This window comes from Lipotes vexillifer, unplaced genomic scaffold (assembly GCF_000442215.2).
Source record: "Lipotes vexillifer unplaced genomic scaffold, Lipotes_vexillifer_v1.1 scaffold2532, whole genome shotgun sequence".
Lineage (NCBI taxonomy): Eukaryota > Metazoa > Chordata > Mammalia > Artiodactyla > Lipotidae > Lipotes > Lipotes vexillifer.
In genome coordinates this window covers 77,693-100,046 of record NW_006785617.1, presented here as the reverse complement: position 1 = coordinate 100,046, position 22,354 = coordinate 77,693, and the positions used below count along the sequence as shown (strand labels likewise).

The 22,354-nt window shown below is 46.8% G+C and overlaps 1 protein-coding gene across 3 annotated transcripts in view; it reads right to left on the bottom strand.

Annotated features, from left to right (window-relative positions):
• Nucleotides 1-2,506: 2,506 nt before the first annotated feature.
• The window catches only part of NAPB (NSF attachment protein beta), a 37,556-nt gene continuing 17,708 nt past the window's right edge, over nucleotides 2,507-22,354 (bottom strand). Inside the window, exons 3-11 of one of the 3 annotated variants that reach the window (XM_007457678.1) lie at nucleotides 18,746-18,879; nucleotides 17,159-17,205; nucleotides 16,990-17,067; nucleotides 12,211-12,266; nucleotides 11,968-12,052; nucleotides 4,691-4,795; nucleotides 3,921-3,989; nucleotides 3,539-3,589; nucleotides 2,507-2,617 (exon numbers count right to left, since the gene is read on the bottom strand). In XM_007457678.1, the coding sequence (XP_007457740.1) occupies nucleotides 2,507-2,617; nucleotides 3,539-3,589; nucleotides 3,921-3,989; nucleotides 4,691-4,795; nucleotides 11,968-12,052; nucleotides 12,211-12,266; nucleotides 16,990-17,067; nucleotides 17,159-17,205; nucleotides 18,746-18,879 (736 nt within the window). The remainder of the gene's footprint in view (nucleotides 2,618-3,538; nucleotides 3,590-3,920; nucleotides 3,990-4,690; nucleotides 4,796-11,967; nucleotides 12,053-12,210; nucleotides 12,267-16,989; nucleotides 17,068-17,158; nucleotides 17,206-18,745; nucleotides 18,880-22,354) is intronic. The other 2 variants (XM_007457679.1, XM_007457680.1) reach the window with 2 other exon arrangements.

Below are 22,354 nucleotides of genomic sequence, written 5' to 3'. Positions count from 1 at the left end.
CCAAAAAAAAAAAAAAAAAAAAGCAAAGCTTTCCTGTAAGAAATTTTAACTCATTCTGACAATGAACTAAACACGATCTGCTGAAACACAAGGACTGTAACATAAATAGTCATTATACTTTGTTCATAAATAACGATCTGTAAGTCCTGGAAACCTGACCCGGGCTCTGAGTCACAGCACTGCCCACTTTGATGGAACACTTCAAGGGAGAAAGTCTGGATACTGTTAATGGGACTTTTTTCTGCTCATTTTCCTGTTACGTTCTGGCAGGTCTGCTCTAGCCATTACAATGATATTTTACTCTTTTTCACGTGAAATATTAAAAACAAAAACATCTTAACCCAGGCACTGATCCCAGTGTTCATTTCAACACATGCAACTCTAACTGATGTGACAAAACGCTGCCAATACTGTTTCTCAAAACCACAGGTCTTCTGTCAGGGGTGCAAGATGAAAAGCTAATAAACAAATTGCCTTAAAAGACATCATTTGCTTTTTACTTTACATGGTCAGACCAGGTTCCTTTAACAAGTGGGAACACACCTTCCAGACTAACGACAGAGCGCACACGCTGGCGGCGAGGGTTACAGCCCCTCAGGTGGGACAGATCTGCAGCCGGAGGACACAGGCCCCACACTCATCTCACCCAAGTGTTTCTGGCCGGTTGGCACTGGATTAGGTAGAGCAACAAAACCTCCCTTTTCTCTCTAAGCGTTTTTTCATAGTTCCAACAGGAAGTTAAGAAGTACCAAGCGGCTCCATCCCAAAATGCGCCGTAACCGACAGCCAGCTTTCTTTTAAGCATCGCAGACCTCTGAAGGAAGGAAGGAATCCTCATCGGATGCCAGGGCCCAAGGTCAGAGCGCCTGCGTCTCCTGGTCCGTTCCTGCTGCCCTCAGCCAACACTGTGACATCACTGCCCTGCCTCTCCACCAGCCCAGCCTGCACAAGTGACCCCGCAACTACGGCCACCGAATCCTCACGGCTGCCCACAGGGCTTGCTCCATGACCGGGTCCCAGCTGGCCCTTCTCAGGCTCCTTTCCTGCCACTTTCTGCTTCATCCCAGACGGACCTGTTCCCCATCCCCAAGCCTTCCTCCCCGCTCAGCCCTCAGCCTGGGCACACCCTCTATTTCTGCCCAACAGCAGCTACCAATCCCAGTCGAGGACCGTCCAAAAAATGCAAACACCATTCAAATACCAGCTAACGTTGACAGGACACAGGAAATTCCACTTATCTGTCAACACTGTCATTACCTGGCAATTAACACACATCAAACATAAATCATTTATGCCTAAAATATGCACACAGGAGATTCAGGAAACAAGACCACGTCTAAAGTACGATGTCAGCACATAACATAATGCGCAGGGATCAAGTTCACAGGTCAACAGAGCACATATATAAGCCAAAATAATAGGACAGAATTCAAACACACAAGCTAAAACAACTCCATCAGCTAAGCGCAGGTCCCCTCAAAAGCTAGTTGGGGTTCTTTTCCTGACTGAGCACAGCAAACCTCTGTACTGTACTCAGCCTACCAAGCCCATCCCATCCAATTAATGGATAAAATGAACACGACACACCATTAAAAATTAAAATTAATGACACACAAGCTTCGACTGAGATAACCTCCCAGCCCTGGTGAGCATGTATGCGAGAGGGCACACGAGGTGCCCTCTCAGCGTGGAAAAGTGTGTGAACACAGAAGTAAAGGGATGTGCCAGTTCAAACACCTTCCTATGAAGATGAAGCAAGGGTCCCGCCCCAACTAAAAGTGGACACCATCTCCAGGAAAGGAAAACGCCCAAGTCTTCTAGATCTTGTATGTGTGTGCACTTGTACGTAAGATCAGGCCCGCCTCCACACGTGTCCACACACATAACCAGCCAGTGCCAGGAAGCTCCCTCTTTTCCCACTGTAAGCGGCTGGCAGGCCCAGCTGATGTGAATTCTCACATGCACATTACCTACAGAACGATATAAAAAGCAAAGAAACTGGTCACTAGCACCATCAAAAGAATCACAAGACAACAAAAAGGATAAATAATTTCTCACGAGGAAAGTCATAAACGCGCTCCTAACAACGATCCTACACTAAACACACACATTTAGAGAATCCATCCAGGTGCAAGTTCATGGAGAACATGCAAAGCATCTATTAGAACTGGGTTGGGTACTCAAGTCCAGGAAAAAGGACATAAAAATATGTGGCAAAATTAAACAGGAGCTCTGCACGTATCAAAATAACAGGAGTAAGATTCGGAAGCAGTTCTCGGAAAACTCTGGGGACTGACAAGCAGGAAACAGCCTGTCACACTCGCAATACACACAGGAGCCGCCCACCCGTCTGCTGCACGGTGACACACATGGCGGCTTAAACACACACACGTCATCAGGCTCATGTGCAACAAAATGAAGCCATTGAATGGGCATCCCATAATGATCACTGGCCCTAACACAAAACTAAAGAGGACTCGGCGGCGTGCCACAGAGACACAGCGCTTCACTTGAGGTCTCCATCTCCTTCCCCGTCCCCCTGGATGGACTTCTTGATGCGCAGCAGCATGGTGGTGAGCCACTGGTCCAGGCGGGATATTGAGTCAAATTCCTTCACCTGGTTTAAGGGAAGAGGAACAGGAATCATTCCGTGGAAATACAATCAAACACAGAACTACACTGCCCCACACTGCTTAAACATTAACTTTCTTCATTAAAAATCATTCATTCCAGTTTGCAACTTTCTTCATTAAAAACTTTTTTATATTGCTCTTATGCTAACATGCAATGGCAAAACTCCATTAACAGCCTACTGGACGAAGAGCATGTTTACCGTGACAAAGGACATGAGACCCTGTGCAAGAACAAGAGGACATGGAAAATTAATGTGGCTCCAGTATCCACTGAACACAAACAAACGTATTTGCAGCAAGGGAACATGTGGAAGCAGAATTCCTTTAACTCATTTCCACACGTTATCGAAGAATGGACTTTCACAGGATGAAAAGGGTTTGGCAGCAAAAGTTAAAGGGGAAACCTCACCTTCCCACGATTGCTTCAAAGCCAGGATGAATGACTTAATGAAGGACACTAAGAAATTCACTTGATTATGAACATAAGATGGAAAAAGATGGGAAAACAGGAAATTGATGAATGTAAAAATAATTTTCCCATTTACTTTATGCCAAGAATATAACAAACTCTCATTGCTTTGTTTTTATGTTTTAAATTTAAGTGATTAGATTTCACTGATTTTACTTGACACTTATTTATGGATCAGATTATTTTCCATAGAAAACATCCAAACAAGTCACAACATTATGTGATATATATTTGCCTCACAGCTAAATTCAGCACAGCTCATAGAACTGTCTAATTGTGAAGGCTGGTGGGATCTAAAAACATGCCTTTTGGAAAACACAACGTAGGTGTAGTGCAATAATGTCCAAATAAATGTTCAGCATTTACACGATGAAAAGCAGTTGTTTCTGTAACGTAAACTTTCAGAGAACATGCTAAATCCCAAAAGCAAACGTACTGCTTCCGTGTAAGCTTCACTGTTCTGCTCTTCATGAGCTTCTAGAAGTTTCTGGGAACATAAATACAGAGAAGTTAGTTTGGTAGAGGCTAAAAAGTTCCATCTATGAGTGGACACTTTAGATAGGAAATAGCCTTCGTATCACACTAACTGATGTTGCCAAGTGACTTACAAAACTGGGGACAATTTCAAATACAAGAGTTACCCCGAGTCAGGGATCCAGCCTTGTGCTAACGTGCCTGACCCGCCAGGTTAAGAGCAGTGCACGCCTGACCCTAACAGCACTTGAGGCCTCGTGTGCAAGAGCAGGACAGCACGGGGCTGCTCAGTGAGCAGATTCACAGGATGAAAATGTCACTGTATCCCAGACCCACCTACTTACTTTCAGTAACTTGCATTCTCTCGAATCAGTGAACGCTGGAAACATTTCCTCGTATTTTTCCAGAGCAAGCTGGGAAAGAAAACCACTGGTTAACATCTGAGTCACTGAACCAGGAAACGAAGCTCTGACATTCTACTAACTTCAGTACGATTTATTTACATCCTACTTAATTATCAGACTCAACATCAAAATCAACCTGTGTTGATCAAACCTGTTGATTGTGAATTTCAATTTCAGTTAAGAATAAACTTCTAAACCAGTTTTTCCGAACGAGGTTTCGGTGGGGAAGACCACGTGAGCCAGATCCAGTGTTTGGACCTCCCAGGGCAGGCGTCTATTTTCACGCGCTGGGGGAGGCTCTGCCCGGAGCCCGGGGCCCTAACCCCGACCCCGAGGACACCAAGGCTGCCCTGTCCCTGCCTCCACCTCCAGCTCTCTCTTTGCTTTTCTCCCAACCCTCACCCCAACTCCATTTCTGAGTTTAAAAAAAAGACACGATTCTGCGTTTACTGTCTCCCCTCAGCCCCTAATTTCTTTAAACCAAAACTAATGAAGGCAGTGTGGCCCCCAGGGGGCATTCACTTAAGAGAAGAGCCTCAGCAGCTGTCACTCCAGCTGCGGTAGTACAGCCAGGACAGGGTCAGAGCAGCACCCTCCATGTTGCTTTTCACGTGCGCAGCAGTCTTGCTCCGAGCTGGTGTCACGGACAACGGCTGAGCGCCTGTGCTCAGGGGTGCAGCGCGTCAGGACCCACGCCACGGGCCCCTCACCTTGGCATTCAGCTCATCCACTGTGAGGTGGCAGAGCGCAGCTTTAAAGAAGTAATCCTTCGCGCTGTACCTCAACAAAGGGTTATCCATGGCGCTGGCCCCGACCTAGGCAGAGAAAGTGGGGTCAGAGGGAAAAGCTTTGCCCTGCTACGCTAGGCACGCTCACCCTCATCTACTCTTTAGCAAGTACTCTGCATCTTACGTTAGTTAAGCTACGAAATCCATTCTTTTAACCCAAAGCCATGTACCAGAAATGTTACTAGACAAAAAAACAATATTTAAGACAAAGTGCTGACCTGTTAAAAGCGACTCAGCAGAATTCCACATCCAGGAGGATGGAACAGACATGCTGTCCTCTGTCCCTCCTGCTAAGTACAACTAAAAGCCCTGGATCTTTTATATGAAACTAACATAGGGAGACTGAAAGGTGGAGAGAAGAGCAGACAAGCCAGGGACACAGGGCAAACACGGCAGGGAGTTCCCTGGTTGTTCTTTTTCTTGCATAAATCCCTGACTTGGAACAGAAAAAGCCAGCAACCCATAAATGCTGGTGGGTGCAGTGAAAGAAAGAGAGAGAATAGATGAAAGCCTGCTTTCTCCAGCCAGAGGACCAGGAGAGGGGCAGCTAGCAAGACAGAAAATGTTTAGATGACACCTGCTCTGATCCACGCCACTCACAGCAGCAAAAGCCAAAGAGGGAGACAAGACGCCCATCCTCCTGGGAGAGCCCCACTCTCCTGCCAAGGAGGCCAGAGCAGGAGCCAGCCTGCGCCCCCATCAGAGGTGCTGGAGACCACGCAGGGACTGCATCACCTCCTCCCAGTGAGAAACAGGCCCCCTCATCTCCCAGCGGGCATGGATTCACCTTTACCTGATGGTAACCAGGCGGTCGGGTGGGGAGCTTGAACCCTACCTCCTGCCACCTGGCAGGAGCGAGGCCACACCCCTTCAGTGCCAGAGAAAACCATCTGAGAGAGGAGGAGGTTTAAACAAGAACCTGTCTTATAACACAATGTAAGAACATCCAGTTTTTAATTAAAACTCACTTGCAATACCAAGAAAAGGGAACATCTCAAGCTGAATGAAAAAAAGACAACTAATCAGAGTGAAGTAAGTTAGAAAGAGAAAAACAAATATCGTATATTAACGCATATATGTGGAACCTAGAAAAATGGTACAGATGAACCGGTTTTCAGGGCAGAAATTGAGACACAGATGTAGAGAACAAACGTATGGACACCAAGGGGGTAAAGTGGCGGGGTGGTGGTGGTGTGATGAATTGGGAGATTGGGATTGACATGTATACACTGATGTGGATAAAATGGATGACTAATAAGAACCTGCTGTATAAAAAAATTAAATTAAATTTAAAAAAATGACAACTAATAAACAACAACTCTCACATAGCACAGGTGTGAGACTTATCTAACAGATTTTAAAGGGGCCTTTCGAAAATGCTTCCACAAGCCATTAGAAAATTGCTTGAGACCAGAGGAAAACCAAAGCATCAATGAAGAAAATTCTCAGTAAGAAACCCCAGAAGATACAAAGAAGAAATGAGTGGAAACTTCAGAACTGAAATACACAATAACTGACATAAAAAGTGGATGGGTTCAACAGCAGATCCCATGGAACAGAGGAAGGACTCAGTGAACTGATGGTAGAACATTAGAAATTACTCAGTCTGAACAACAGAGAGCAGACAGACCCAGAAAAGAGGAGCAGAGCATCGGGACATATAGGATGATAAAACGAGGCGTAACATCTGGGCTGTCTGAGCCACAGAAGGGGAGAGAAAAGAGGGAGTGGCTAAAAAAGCACTTGAAGAAATAACGGCTGAAAACTTCCTAAATTTGGCAAGAAACAAACATAAACCTACAGATTCCAGAAGTTTACTGAAATCCGAACAGCATAAAAGCAAAGATACCCCATGCTAAGCCACATAAACTTCTGAAAACTGAAGACAAAGGAAAAACATTTTGAAAGTAGCAGAAAGAAACACCACCTCACCTACAGGGAAAACAGCTTGAATGAGAGCAAACTTCTCATTAGAAACCACGCTGGTTGTTAAGGGCACATTTTTCAAGCACTGAAAAGAAAAGAGCTGTCAACCCAGAATTGTATACCCAGGGAAGATATGCTTTAGGAATGAAGGGGAAATCAAAACATTCCCAGATGAAGGAACACCAAGAGAATGTTTAGCCAGCAGACCTACCCTAAAAGAATAGCAAAAGGTTGTTCTCTAAGTAGAACAAAATACAGGAAGGAATCCTGGAACATCAGGAAGAAAGAGCACATTAAGCAAAATATGGGAAAATGCAATGGGCTTTTCTCCTCCTGAGTTTTCTAAATCAAGTTGGATGATTGAAGTAAAAATTGTAACAGTGACTGATGTGTTTCTAAAAGTGTGTAGAGGAAATATTAAAGACAATTCTATATTGAATGGGGGAGGATAAAGGAACAGAAAGTAAGGTAAGGTTTCTGTATTTCACTGGAACTGAAAAAATGATGACATCATTAGCCTGTGATACTTTACGTAAATATAATACCTATAGCAATCACTACAAAAGCTATTTAAAGAGACACACCCAAAAACACTATAGGTAATCAAAAACCCCCTGGAAGGTAGGAAAAAGGAAACAGAAAAACAAAAAACAGAGGATAAACAGAAAACAAAAAAAATAAGGAAAAAGGAAACAAAAAAACAAAAAACAGGATAAACAGAAAACAAAAAAATAAAATGGCAGACTTCAGTTCTAATACGTCAATAATTACATTAAATGTGAATCGTCTAAACATACCAATTAAGAGACAGAAACTGGCAGAGTAGATTACAAATATGACCTAACTCTATGCTGTTTACAACAAACGCACTTCAATTATAACAATATAGGCAGGCTGAAAGAAAAAGGATGCATAAAGATATATCATGTAAACATTAATCAAAAGAAAGCAGGAGAGGCTATATTAGTATCAGATAGACTTCAGAGCAAAGAAAATTACCAGAGGCAGAGGGGGACACTATATAATGATAAAAGGGTCAGCCCAACAAGAAGACACAAGCAATCCTAAATATGTATGCACCAAACAGAGCTGCAAAATATTGTGAAGCAAAGACTGACAGAAATGAGAGATAAACAAATCCACAGTGATAGAGACTGTAACACTCCACTCTCAACAACAGAAATAGACAGAAAATCAGCAAGTATACAGAAGAACTCAACAACGCCATCAACCAAGAGGAGCTAATCAACATTTATAGAACATACCACCCAGCAACAGCAGAACCACAGAATATATGCCAAGACCATATTCTGAGCCATAAAACAAACTTCTAAGAATTGAAATCACACAGAGTGTATTTTCCAGCCACAACAGAATCAAACTAGAAACCAACAACAGAAAGATAATAGGAACACCTCCAAACACTTGGGAATTAAACAGAACACTGATAAATAATCCATGAAAATCAATAAATAAAATAAATAAAGATAAAACAATGTAACAGAACTGTGAGACACAATCAAAGCAAGCACTTAGAGGGAAACTACTAAAAATGCCCACACAGCAAAGAGGAAAATCAATTAGCGAAGCTTCTACCCTCAGTGCCCTAAAAAACAAGAGCGAACGAAATCTGAAGAAAATAGGATAGAAATCAGGGTAACAACAGGGATCAGTGAGACTGAAAACAGAACGACAGGGCAAAACCACTGAATTCTACCAAATGTCTCAAGAATTAACACCCATCCTCCACAAACTCTTCCAGAAAAGGAAGAGGAGGGAACACTTTCTAACTCATTCTGAGGCCAGTATTACCTGGCTACCAAAGCCAGACAGAGACATTACAAGAGAAAATTAAAGGTCAATATCCCTTACGAATACAGATGCAAAATCCTGAACAGAACACTAGCAAACTAATTCTAGCAACTTACAAAAAGGATTACACACCATAACTATGTAGTAAAGGATTAATTTTGTCCAAAGTGCCTTTTGCCCATGATTCCTGTTAGATAATCTCTAAGCCCCTGGAATGTCCTGTCTGAAAGAGCGTTTTTGTTTATCCAGGCGTCTTAGACCATGTAGCTTAGCTCAACCTATGGAGGGACTGCAGAATAAGGCCAACCATGTTCAGGTGAGTTTCTTCCCCGGTGGCAATACCCTACACATGCTTTCACACATCACTGCTGGGAGAAGTCAGTGCTGTCTGCACAGTTCCACAGTCCCAGTCTGGGCAGGACAACAGGAAGCTCACAGTCAGGGCTCTCTTGACCTCCTCTCTGTGCCTCTTCCTTTGGCTGATTTGGGTCAGCATCCTTCTGCTATAATAAACCATAACTGTGATATAGCCAGCTTTCATTGAGTTTTGTGAGTCCTTCCAGAGAATTATCAAACCTGAAGGTGCTCTTGGAGACCCTGAAACTTTTCAACAACCAAGCAGGATCTATCCCAAGGATGGAAGGTTGCGCCAACAGATAAAAATCAACCAATGAAAGACACCATGTTAACAGAATAAAGGACAAAAACCACATGATCATCTCAAAAGATGCAGAAAAAGCACCTGACAAAAACAAATACGCTTTGATGATAAAAACAACAAACTGGGAGGAGAAGGGAACTTCCTCAAACTGATAAAAGGCATCTGCAAAAACCCACAGCTGACATACACTCAATGGTGGAAGACTGAATGCGTTCCTTCTAAGACAGGAGCAAAACAAGGATGTCTGCTCTTACTACTTCTGCTGATCATCATTCTGGAGGATCAAGCCAGAGCAAATGACAGGAAAATGAAGTAAAAGGCACACAGATCAGAGAAGAAAAACTATTGCTACTTGCAGAGGACATGATTTTGTATAAAGAAAATCTTAAGGAATCCATAAAAACTCATTAGAGCTAGTAAACAAGTTCAGCAAAGTTGCAGTATATAAAATTAGCAATTAAAATCAGAAAAGAAAATTGAGAAGACAATTTCATTTACATAGCATCAAAAAGAATAAAATACTTAGAGTACATTTAACCAAAGAAATGCCAGACTTGCACACTACAAAACCCTAAAACATTGCTGAACAAAATTAAAGATGATCTAAATAAATGCAAAAGCACCCTGAGTTCACAGATTATAAGACTTAATGTCAAAATGACAATACTTTCATCAAAATCTCAGCTGACTTTTTAGCAGAGATTGACAAGCTGACCCTAAAATTCATGTGGAAATGCAAGGGACCCCAAATAGCCAAAACAATCTTGAAAAAGAAGGACCAAGTTGAGGACTCACATCTCCTGATTTTAAAACTTACCACACAAAGCCACAGTAATCAAAACAGTGTGGTGCTGGCATAAAGACAGAAAACCAGTAGAATAGAATAGAGAGCACAGAAATAAACCCTCACTTATATGGCCACATGACTTTCAACAAGGGTGCCAAGACCCTTCAATGGCAAAAGGACAGTGTATCCAACAAACAGTGCTGGAAAAACTGGACATGCACACGCAAAAGAATGAAGTTGGACCTTTTACCTTCACCACATACAAAAATTAACTCAAAATGGATGAAAAACATAAACCTAAGAACTAAAACTATAAAACTCTTAAAATGAAACATGGGGAGGGGCTTCCCTGGTGGCGCAGTGGTTGAGAGTCCGCCTACCGATGCAGGGGACACGGGTTCACGCCCCGGTCCGGGAAGATCCCACATGCCGCGGAGCGGCTGGGCCCGTGAGCCATGGCCGCTGAGCCTGCGTGCCCGGAGCCTGTGCTCCGCAACGGGAGAGGCCACAGCAATGAGAGGCCCGCGTACCGCAGAAAAAAACGAAACAAAACAACAACAACAGAAAAATGAAACATGGGGAAATGCTTCAGGACACTGGGTTTGGTAATGATTTCTTGGATCTGACATGAAAAACACAGGCAACCAAAGGAAAAGCAGACAAACTGGACTTCATCAGGACTTAAAACTTTATGCATCAAGCGACAATAATAACAGAGTAAAAAGGCAACCCACAGAATGGGAGAAAGTATTTGCAAATCACATATCTAATAAGAAAATTAATATCCGGAATATATGAAGAACTTCTAAAACTCAACAGAAAAAACCAACCCAATTCAAAAAGGGACAAAAAGGGACTTCCCTGGTGGCACAGTGGTTAAGAATCCATCTGCCAATGCAGGGGACATGGGTTCGAGCCCTGGTCCGGGAAGATCCCACATGCCACGGAGCAGCTGAGCCCGTGCACCACAACTACTGAAGCCTGCGTGCCTAGAGCCTGTGCTCCGCTATAAGAGAAGCCACCGCAATGAGAAGCCCATGCACCACAACAAAGAGCAGCCCCCGCTCGCTGCCACTAGAGAAAGCCTGAGTGCAGCAATGAAGACCCAATGCAGCCAAAAATAAATAAATAAATAAATTTATATTAAAAAAAAGGACAAAGAAACAATAAATATTTCTACAATGAAGGTATACAAGTGACCAATAAGCACATGAAAAGATTCCCAACATCACTAATCACTAGGGAAATGGATATCGAAAACACAATGGGATATCACTTCACACATTAGGGTAGCTATTGTTAAAACAGAAAACAGGTGTTTGTGAAGCATGGAGAGCTGGAACATGTACACACTGACAGAGGGAATGTAAAATGGTGCAATTTGGCAGTTCCTCAGATAGTTAAAAAGGGACTTGACGCGTGACCCAACAATCCCAATTCTAGATATATAAACTAGAGAACCGCAAACATGCCCCCCAAACCTGAACACAAATATTCTTAGCTGCATTATTCATAATACCCCCAAATGCAAACAGCCCAGATGTCCATTAATTGATAAACGGTTAAACAAAACTGTGGAGTATTACAGTCACCCCTTGGTATCCAGTTTGGAGTCACCCCTCCAAACTGTGGAGTATTACCGTCAACCCCGCGGTATCCAAGGGGGACTGGTTCCAGGACCACTGAGATACCAGTGTCCATGGATGCTCAAATCCCACAGTCGGCCCCCCATATCCGCAGTTCCACGTCCATGGACTCACACACCACGGGACTGGGAGGAGGGGAGGATGGGATTTTTTTGGGCGATGATGGAAATATTCTAGAACTAGGCAGTGGTGCTGATCACACAACTTTGTGAATATACGCAAACTCACTGATGCGTATTCTTTAAGAGGCTGAATTACATGATATGTGAATTATATTTCAATAAAAATCATTACTAAATAAAAAGTTGAATTTAAAAAGAAGATTCAGAATGCCTTCTGCCGGAAGCTGCGCAGACAGCAGCCTCACCTGCTCGAAGATCTCGATGGCCTTCTGGTACTGCTCCAGCTGGGCGGCGTACGCGGCCACTTTCAGCAGACATTTGTTAGCCGAGCTGAAACCGAGAACCAGAGCAGAGAGAAAACACTCCCAAAGGGAAATGACAAGACATCTCAGTGCACCTTCACGTGGTGTGATGCAAGGGGCTCCCAGAGCAGAGTAAAGTACATGTAACAAAACCCACTGAATTATATCAAGAAAAATACTACTTGCCTGTTGGATTCTTCCCCTTTGTAATAATCAGCTGACTGTTCGTAATGGGCGATAGCCTGCAAACACACACACATTTTATTCAAACTATTTGTTGGAAGAGTTGCATTTAAAAACTACATTTGCGGGCTTCCCTGGTGGCGCAGTGGTTGAGAGTCCGCCTGCCGATGCAGGGGACACGGGTTCGTGCCCCGGTCTAGGAAGACCCCACATGACGCGGAGTGGCTGGGCCCGTGAGCCGTGGCCACTGAGCCTGCGCGTCCGGAGCCTGTGCTCCACAACGGGAGAGGCCACAGCAGTGAGAGGCCCGCGTACCGCAAAAAAAAAAAAACAAAAAAAACTACATTTGCACAGACATTTTTCCTATAAATAAACCTTTTCCAGCAGCAAATCTTTCACAACCCAGCCTGCTTTATTTTGGGAACACAAGAAAGCACGCGCCTCCAGCAGATGGCTGCTGTCCATCAAAACCTCTTCTTCCCTACCTCCCACCTGACAAATGCCCTGCCACCCCGTCTCCCCAGGCCTGCTGCAGTTAGGGGCAGCCAGGTGACCCGTCCTTCCCAATGGGATGTAAGCAGACACGCTGTGGGCCACCTCCAGATGTGGCCCACACATCTGACTCTGCAGCCGTCTCCAGGCCTGTCCCCTTCCCGTGAGCTGGAAGGCAAGGGCCACGTCTAGTGATGCTGGAAGCCACAAACTGAAGATGGCAGCCCTTCTGTCAGCCTGGTTCCCAAGTGATGTCCCCACCACCGCCAAACCCCAAGCAGTGACAGTGGACTGTTATTTCAGAGACGTGTGAGGCCCTATTCCATTCAGATCTATGGCTCGCTGCAGCAGCACAGACGTTCCTCACAGATACCTAAGGGTCATCCAGAATAAAGGTGTTGCCTTCCACCTAAGATGGGGGGAGCTGTGAACAATCAAGTGGAGAGGAAACAGGCTGCAGCCTGGAAAGCTAGAAGCCCTGGTCATGCTGCAGCTTAAGACTTAGTGAAATCAAGCACCTGACAGCTCAGAAAGCAGAACTGTGCCTGCTGGAGCAGTGACCCCGTGGCTACGGGGCTAAGATGAAGAATAATGATACAAAGTATCAGTACGAAAGTTCTTCATGAAATGGTAAATAAAAACAGCCAGAAAAGAGTATATACAAATACACAGACACGTGGAGGAAACACCTGGAATCCACCCTTTTGGAGCACAGTCAGAGCGCGCACACACACACACGCGCGTGCGCGCGCGCATGCTTTACTCTCCCACTACACCATTAGCTCTGAGGGCAGGCAGGCCCACGTGGCTTTGCTCCCAAGCCCAGCGCGACGCCTGTCACACAGCGGGTGCTCAGCAAACAGGTGCTGAGGGGACGTGGGCAGCTGCATTTCACAGGCGGTCCTGATTACACTACCAGCACCACCATGACTCATGGGAATGCCTACCAAAGAAAGGTTTCCCATGAATTTCTGATTAGTCAAACATTACCTCTGAACTGTCCTCATTCTCTGAAGTACTCTGCACCCTTTCCCATCGTAATAATGGGGTCAAATATAGGAAACAATACCAAATCACTATGTAAAGAGTATCAGGCTGTATAACCTCTTCCCAGGGAGGGAGCGTACGTACTACTCACCTTCCTGGCTCTTACCGCCCAGAACCCAGGGAACAGTGCTGGGCTGAACCATGTGGAACCGCTGTTTTGGAGGGTAAAAAAAAAGGCCAAATGCGGATGATATGGTTTAACCTGACACGTAGTAAATAATGACACTGGTCCATCAAGACATTATAGCTCTAAACTACAGCTAGAGTTATCATAGTAAAAAAAAATTCTGTTTGGTTTAAAATAATTAATAATGCTAATTAAACCACTAATCAAATTTCATGGTATTCCCAAGTTCTGACAGAAAATAGTTGAAAAAAAACTTACCTAGCGCTTAACAGAGAAGTTTCAGAGAAAAGAGGTTGGGCACGGGTTATCTTTGGATGTTCATACTAGTGTGGAATTGTAACACATAGTGACATTAATCAGGCACAAGTTGACCCTTACACATTAGAATTCAGCCCAGAGCATCTTACAATTTCAAGGATGATAATAAATATCAAAAGTAGAGGGCTTCCCTGGTGGCGCAGTGGTTGAGAGTCTGCCTGCTGATGCAGGGGACACGGGTTCATGCCTCGGTCCGGGAAGATCCCACATGCCGCGGAGTGGCTGGGCCCGTGAGCCATGGCCGCTGAGCCTGCGCGTCCGGAGCCTGTGCTCCGCAATGGGAGAGGCCCGCGTACCGCAAAAAAAAAAAAAAGAAAAAAAAAAAAGTAGAACATAGCCGCCAATAACAACAGCACATGTAACAATAAATCCAGACACAAAAATCAGTTATTATCCTGTAATTTGGGTAGCGTGCCAAAGGAATCACAATACTCCTCCTTGGGGAGTCTGGCAGGCGTCACGGTGCTGGAAAACACTGGACCCTGAAGGCAGAGACTGGACTCTAGGACTGCGGTCACCACCAGAGTCTTAAGGCAAACGCCACAGCTAAGGGTCAAGCTTGAGCCTCCACTCTGTAGGTGAAACAGCCTTAAACAGCCTTCAGATGGGATCAGTCTTTCAGAACCTACGCCCTGAGAACCTGCCATAGACACTTACCCTACACTGTAACAGACAACACGAAATCACGTTCTCCAGGGGCTGAGACGGACACGAGTCAGAGCTCCTCTGGGTCACTGAGTATTACTGATTATTATTATATTAGTATTTTACTTGGAAGTCAAAGGAGTATCGTGAGTTTATGGAACTTCACATTTCCTTGTTCACCAGCTAAAATCTGAGTGAACCAGGGAACACATCGTGGCCACATTAACAGGGAAGAAACAAAATGAATCAGACATAAGATGCCTCAGTGTAACTGATTTTTCAAACAAACATCATGAGCCACCAACACAACCTGGAGAGTCCCGCCAGGGTGGCAAGGGTGAGGACGTTTCTAGACACAGGAGCCCAACATGAGGGAACAAGACGAGCTGAGCCCCATGCATGTGCTGAGTGATGTGGTTCTTACGACGCACCGTGACACACCCCACGTAAGCGCCAGGAGGTGCTGCCCACGGGCAACCTGCAGAATGGCAGGAACACCGCGGGCGACAGGCTGCAGAAGCTCCTGTGCGTGACAAACTGTCAACTTTGTTCAAGAAGAAGGGAAACAAGAGTTGGCCACAGGTCTTTTATCTGCCCTGAATCTTCTGGAGACGCATGTCGTGAAGAGGCTGCCCAAGACCATCCCGGAAGAGGACTGACCACCGAGGACAGGAGCGGACGCAGTGGCCTCGGCTGGAGAAACGCTCTGCCCAGCGGAGCTCATCCCCGCAAGGTGGTTCAGCTCAGTACAGATGTGGAGCCACCCCAGCCACCAGGACTCGGCTCCTCCTGCTCTGCCACCGACTCTGCGTCCGGGGGCAAAGGAGGGCTCAGGTCTGGGGCTCATCACCTCCTCCTGGGTCTGCAGAAAAGCTCCCCACAGAGACGGGGCATACGGCCCTGATGTAGTCAAGGTCTAAGGGCAGCCTCAGAAGAGCATGGCACAGTATGACAAAAACGGCTCAAAGCCAAGTCCATGAAACGAGCCAGAGAGTTCTGAGCTGCGTGACCACAAGGGGCGTCAGCATGAAGTCAAAGGGCGACGTTAACAAGGCCTGTCTGACTGCAGTACCGAGAGGGCCTCCCCGCCCGAGACTCCGTCTGCTCTGGCGGGTGCAGTGTGACAGTGAGGGCATCCTCTGCTCACTCATCAGAGCCTGGGCTCTCGGACACACCAGTATACCACAGGAAGGTTCGGGCTGATGTGGGGCACCCACTCCAGTGGAGGGAGACAGCAACACAGGGACGGTGAGCAGGCCACCAGAGCGCCTGTAGGGGGCCACTGAGGTGGGGGAGGCGTCTGGGGTGTCCCCGCGAGGGCTGAGGTCCCAGTTTTAACTAGGTGGCTGTGATACTTCTCATCAGTTACAAATGAGCAAAGCTCTGAAGGACAACTGACGCGTGGGAGAAGAGCTCAGGGCAAAGGGACAAGCAGCACAAAGACCCTGAGGCAGAGCACACCTGTGCGAGGGTCAGCAGAGGTCAGGGTGGCTGCTGCAGGGGAGCAGGAGAGCAAGGGGGCATGAGGAAGAGGGGAGCCTGAAAGGCGCTGGGTGAGGGGCCGATCCGTGGGGCGCAGGAGGCCACCTGCAAGGTTGGAAGCAGCGGAGAAACAATCTGACCTCCTGCGAACGAGGATGGTGAGTTGCCAGCATACACGGGACACTTCAAGCTGCGTAGCTGCGTGAGCACAGACAGGAGCATGGGAGCGAGCACAGTGAGAGCGGACGAGGGTCCAGCCCCAAGGGGAGAGAGGAGGAACCAGCTAAGGGTAGGGGGCAGAGAACCAAGCGGGGGCCGTGCTCCAGAGGCCGAGGGAAGAGGTGACACAGGAGAGGAAGAGAGACAAGAGTGACAATGGTCCAGCGCGAGCAGCAGGCACGGGGTGAAGGGTGACCTCTGAGAGCTCAGCGTCCGCCCCAGACAGTGCAAGCCGTTCCTCCCTGACTTGCGCCTGCTTCCCAAGGCGCTCGGTTTTACATCAACGCCGTCCCCAGTTGGAGGGAGGCAGCCTGGGGAGCTGGCAGGGCTCTCCCTCCCGCCCCAGCCCGAGGTCTCCACGTGACCCTGTCTATGCGTGCATCCCTCTGCCCTCACGAGCCCACTGCAGGGGCGCCTGGGGTCCCTGCCCGCCGCCTCCCCCGTCCACACACCTTCTCGATGTCCACCAGCTCCGTCTCGTAGATCTCCGCGATGGTGATGTGGTGCTTGGCCGCGATCGTGAACCTTCCCTGGGGAGGAAACAAAGCAGTCACATCCCGGTTAACTGTGAGCTATCTCGAGGGTTCCACCCCACGGCCGCTCAAGCGAGGCATGTCTTACCATGTCTGTGTAAATGTCGATGGCTGCATTTAAGCAGTTGATAGCCTCTGAAGCGAAGGCATTCAAGAAAGACAATGAAAAATCCATTCAGTCAGAGGGTTCGCTGAGCCTGTCTTCCTGGCTGCTTCTACATGGCTAAGGGGCCCTGCTGGGGCGGGGCGGGGCGGGGGCAGGGTGGTTGGCAAAAAGCAAACACACGTCCAGCCCCTCGCGGAACCTGTCCACGGAAGTGTCATCAACACCTGTCAATCTATCCACTAAAACCTTACGTGCAGCGCACTCCTCGCTGGTATCACGTGTATGTATTAGTTTTGAAAGACAGTACTTTTTGTACAGTGTTAAAAGATGCTAACTTTCGGTGTACTAACAAATACCAATAGGAAGAAAAAGTCTAATAAACGAGAGTGCTAATGACACTCATTTTCTGAAACAGTGAGCCGACAGCTCCCCACCACATGGTGGCGTTTACAACGCTGGCAAGCGGTTGGCGGCTCCAAGTTTACTGCTTTTGCTCTCAAGAGGCAGCAGAGCAAAAGGCCTGACCGAAGGATCAGAAAGATAAGTAGATTAGTGAAAATAAAAGCAATTTCCCCCTAAGCTGCATAAGAAATGTGGATTGTTATGCCGTTAAAAATACAGAAAAATAGAAAAGCTACCCACAACCCGCTCAAACCCCCGGCTAGGAATTTGATGCACTTTTCCTCCCTGTGTTTTCTGGAGGCATTTCTATGAGCACTGACGTATTGTGAATTTCAGATTTCAGCTCTCCATGGTTCCTCAGCTGCCGTGAGAACATTTCCCAGGTCAGTGAGACGCCCTGAAGCCAGGGGTTCAGTGCCTGCAACACACTCTGAAATACTGATGTGAGGTGATTCTACTGTGCACTTAGGCTGTGCCCAGTTTCTCCCCTTTGGAAAATAAACTGTGGCTAATCCTTATACCACAGCCCTTGAAATAGCTTATTTCAGTGTGATATATTCACAAGAGCTGGGATTTCTGTGTTAAAACGGGCTGCTGAAACAAGGAGGGAGGTTCCACAGCCACCAGTGCACGTGTGGAGGGAGGAGATGAGGCCTTCAATTGCTAAGTGTGCACTCCTCTAACTCAAAAAGAACGTCTGCAAAACTTCACCTCTTCAAATACCCAAGATCATTCTTTCCTCAAAATCTAACGTGTTTGAAAAACACTGTTTAAAGAAGTCACATGAATGCTGTGTGAATAAGCTGTTTTCAACTATAGGATTTTACGACCTCCCATTAACTGGATCTCCACACACACTATTCGGGAGCGAGGGAACACTCATTTCCTTTAGTGAGCGATGTACACACTCACACAATGAAGGTAAGTCTTCGATAAAATTAACGCTAATTTCCAAAAACACTGTCCATAATGCAACTCCACAATGGAGTTCAAGAAAATGGTGTTGAGCACTAAGGTGGATAAATTTAATAGATTTTCTCCTCATAAAAGCTTCAGCTGATTGCAGTTAAAAATCCCCAAATCTCCACCGTCCTGAAGCGCGAGCATCTCGCTCTAGCAGCACAACCTGCGGGAGGTCCGGGGGGCATGGGACAGAGCGCAGCTCACCTTGGGGGTCTGCCTTCTTGTAGGCGTTCCCAGCATCCACAAAGCTGGTGGCGGAGTCGTGTTTGCTCTGCAGCTGCATATGAAGCTTGGCTGCCTGACAAAACGCATTTCCTGCAGCTGAAGAAGACAAATGACTCAGCACAGAGGAGCAAGCATCCTGCAGAGCGGCCCTGCTCCAGGAGCCCGGCCCACGCCCGCCTCGGGAAGGCCCCATCCCTGACAGCAGCACACATGCCTGTGACCCAGTGCACCTTGGGTGGCCATGAAGACGCCCAGGATCCAGGGGGACAACAACAAGGGCTCCTCTCAGCCCCAGGCCTCCTTCCACACTGACTGCCCGGCGGTGGGTGTTCAGCTCTATCCCTGGCACAGGCCCCGCACCAACAGGGCATCTCCACGGAGGCGTGAGGCCAGGAGAGCCCGCAGGCGAGGATGCGCACCGCCCATCTCTCTGTGTCCACTGGCTCAGCTGGCATCACCGGAGAAACAGCAACAAAGGCTCCCACAACAGGCTCTCAAGGAGTGAAGATGAGGCCCACAATTCCTAAAGTCAAAGCTCTTTCCTAAGTTTATGACAAAGTCTGACAGAGACCCATGGGGTTGAACTGTGCATGTCCCACTTGGTGTGGAACTGGCACACTTCCCCGCAGTCACACGGGTGCTGTCCGGGGGCACAGCGTGAGAGGTTCATGCACTCAGCTTTTCCAGAAAAGGTTCTTTATCAGGAAATGTGGCTTCTGGTGGGGCTGAAATGGAGGAACGAAGGAGGAAGGACCGGGCTGGGACGGAAGAGGTCAGGCCCGCTCAGGAGGCTGTGAAGGTCAGCATGGGACCGGGACGAGGATGAACCCACTTCCCCACGAGGTCCTCAAGCACAGGGGAGAACCAGGACTGGGGACGGCTGATGAGGGTCTGGAGTCGGAAGTCAGGACCAGCAGGGATGGAGGAAGAGCTCGCCCCATTAGGAAAGGCACGACCAAGAGTATCACAAAACCTCCTGGTACTTAAAAAAAAATTTCAGTCATAAACGTTTCAAAGACATTCAGAAAAGTATAAAAAATAGTGACAGACGCCTAAGAACCCTGATGGTATTAAACATTTACTTTAAACTTCTTTTCAGAAACAGAACAGTCAATTCCACTGAAGCTTCAGTGGCTCTCCGGGTCCCAACCACACTCCCAGAGGAGAAGAGGCAGCACAAAGCCCTGAGCCAGCCTGCCCAGATTCAAGTCTTGCTCTGTGCAAGACAAAAGAGCGCCCAGGCACTTCTGAAAGTATTTACCCACCAGCATGGCCTGGGCCCTGCCAGTCCAAGCAGACACTGGCCTGCGGCTGGAGCTGGGACTGCAGAAGTCTACCCGCCAGGCCTTGACCCCTACCTTGGTGGACCGTGAACCCAGAGGCCCAGAGGAGGGGCCAAGCCACTGCCAGGGTGGTGGGTAGGCACTCAGGTCCTACGGGCAGCTGTGAACTTCCTGGTGGCAGTTCAGGAACGTAGCGGCCAAAGAGTGGCTCTGATGGGCTCGGCCTCAGAAGCGTGTAGCCATCACTTGGACCTTCTAGGCAAAACGCTCAGAACAGCCTGGCCCCAGGCACTTGCACACATGTTGGCCACTGTCATTATCACACGTAAATGTCCTTAGAGAACACCTCTGCTTTGCTGTGTTTAAATGTCATCATTTCTTTTACAACTGAGTCCTCCCTCTCCCAACAATAATTTAGTTTTTGACAGTTTATTTGTGCTGGCCGTCCCAGAACCAATCGTGGTCCATCCTTCCCTGGCCGAGGGTAACAGCACAGCATCCAGGCTCTGCCGTGTTGGCTCCACTTCCCCGGATGATCCTTTTTCTTTTAATAAATTTATTGATTGATTTTTTTGGCTGCGTTGGGTCTTTGTTGCTGCGTGCGGGCTTCTCTCTAGTTGCGGTGAGCAGCGGCTACTCTTCGTTGTGGTGTGTGGGCTTCTCATTGTGGTGGCTTCTCTTTGTTGTGGAGCACGGGCTCTAGGCATGTAAGCTTCAGTAGTTGTGGCACGCAGGCTCAGGAGTTGTGGCGCATGGGCTTAGTTGCTCCGTGGCATGTGGGATCTTCCTGGACCAGGGCTCGAATCCGTGTCCCCTGCACTGGCAGGAGGATTCTTAACCACTGCGCCACCAGGGAAGTCCTCCCCAGACAATATTAAGAGCTTTGATTTTACAATTTCACACTCCCACCTTCCAAAACTAGGTGCTGGCTCACTTTTTCAGTCTGAGCACACTCCAACCACCGCTAATAAATGCCAGCTCCATCTCTCCAAACTTGGAAGTGGTTTAATACATGCTCCTTTAAAGACAAAGTTACACACTTTCTCAGGCCCAATTTCCTCAACTGTAAACATCTAATACCTGCCAGGATGACCTCTCAAAATTGGAGTAGCAGATGAATTACTTTATAAAAGAACTTCTAAAACTATAAACAAATGCAGTGGTGTCATGATCACCAACCACTAGGACATGGAGGTAATTTCAAAGAACCTGATTTTTTTTCAGTTTCTTATTTCATTTTTTAACCATTTTTTAAATTGTACGATTACAGGACCTGAGTTGATTTACAATGCTGTGTTAGTTACAGGTGTACAGCAAAGTGTTTCAGTTATATATGTATCTATTCATTTTCAGATTCTTTTCCATTATAGGTTATTACAAAAGATTGAGTATAGTTTCCTGTGCTATACAATAGGTCCTTGTTGTTTATCTATTTTATGTATAGTGGTGTGTATCTGTTAATCCCAAATTCAAAGAACCTAATACTTATTAATTCACTACACAAATATGCTGAGTATCTATCGTGTTGCACATATTGGTCCAGGGCCTGTAGGCAGAGCAGAGATAAAGCCCAGAAACACCTTGGCTTTCTAAGGTTTATGTTCTAGTGAGGGACAGCACATAATAAAAGCACAGACAATACAAATGAACAAATGTATTTCATTTATTTTTGCTAGATGGTGGTAAGGGCATCGGAGAAAAGGGAATGGGGCTTCCCAGAAGAGAGGACTGCTATCTTTAAAAGCGACGGCCAGGAAAGACCTCACTAAGGCAACGATGACATTTGTAGAAGGACCTGGAAAAAACAGGGACTGGCCACGCCCTGCTGTACGGAAGAGAGTGCCAGAGGGACGGCACAGTACAGGCAGAGGCTCAGAGGAAAGAGCCGGGGAAGGAGTGGGTGGGCAGGAGAAGTGTCCAGAGTCGGGAGGGGATGGGAGATCGAGTAGATCCTGAAGGGCACCATGAAGGACTGTAGTTCTGATTTGAAATAACATGACCTGACTTAAGATTTAACGGGATTACTCTGTTTTCTTCATTAAAACACACTAGGAAAGTAAAGAAGCAGGGAGGTAACAGTCCAAGCAAGAGATCACTGGGGTCGGGGTGGGGAGTGCACACACATCCCCCTCGGTTACATAACCAGTAATGCCCCTCTGAAAGGAATTTCCAAAGTTTAGAACATCTGGTCACCAGATAAAATAAATAAAGGGTCTTTTTAGATAAGATCACTTTTTACGTATGATTACAGGACCTGAACCAAACAAAAGATGTGAATGCTAATACTCTTTTCTCCTGCATTTTA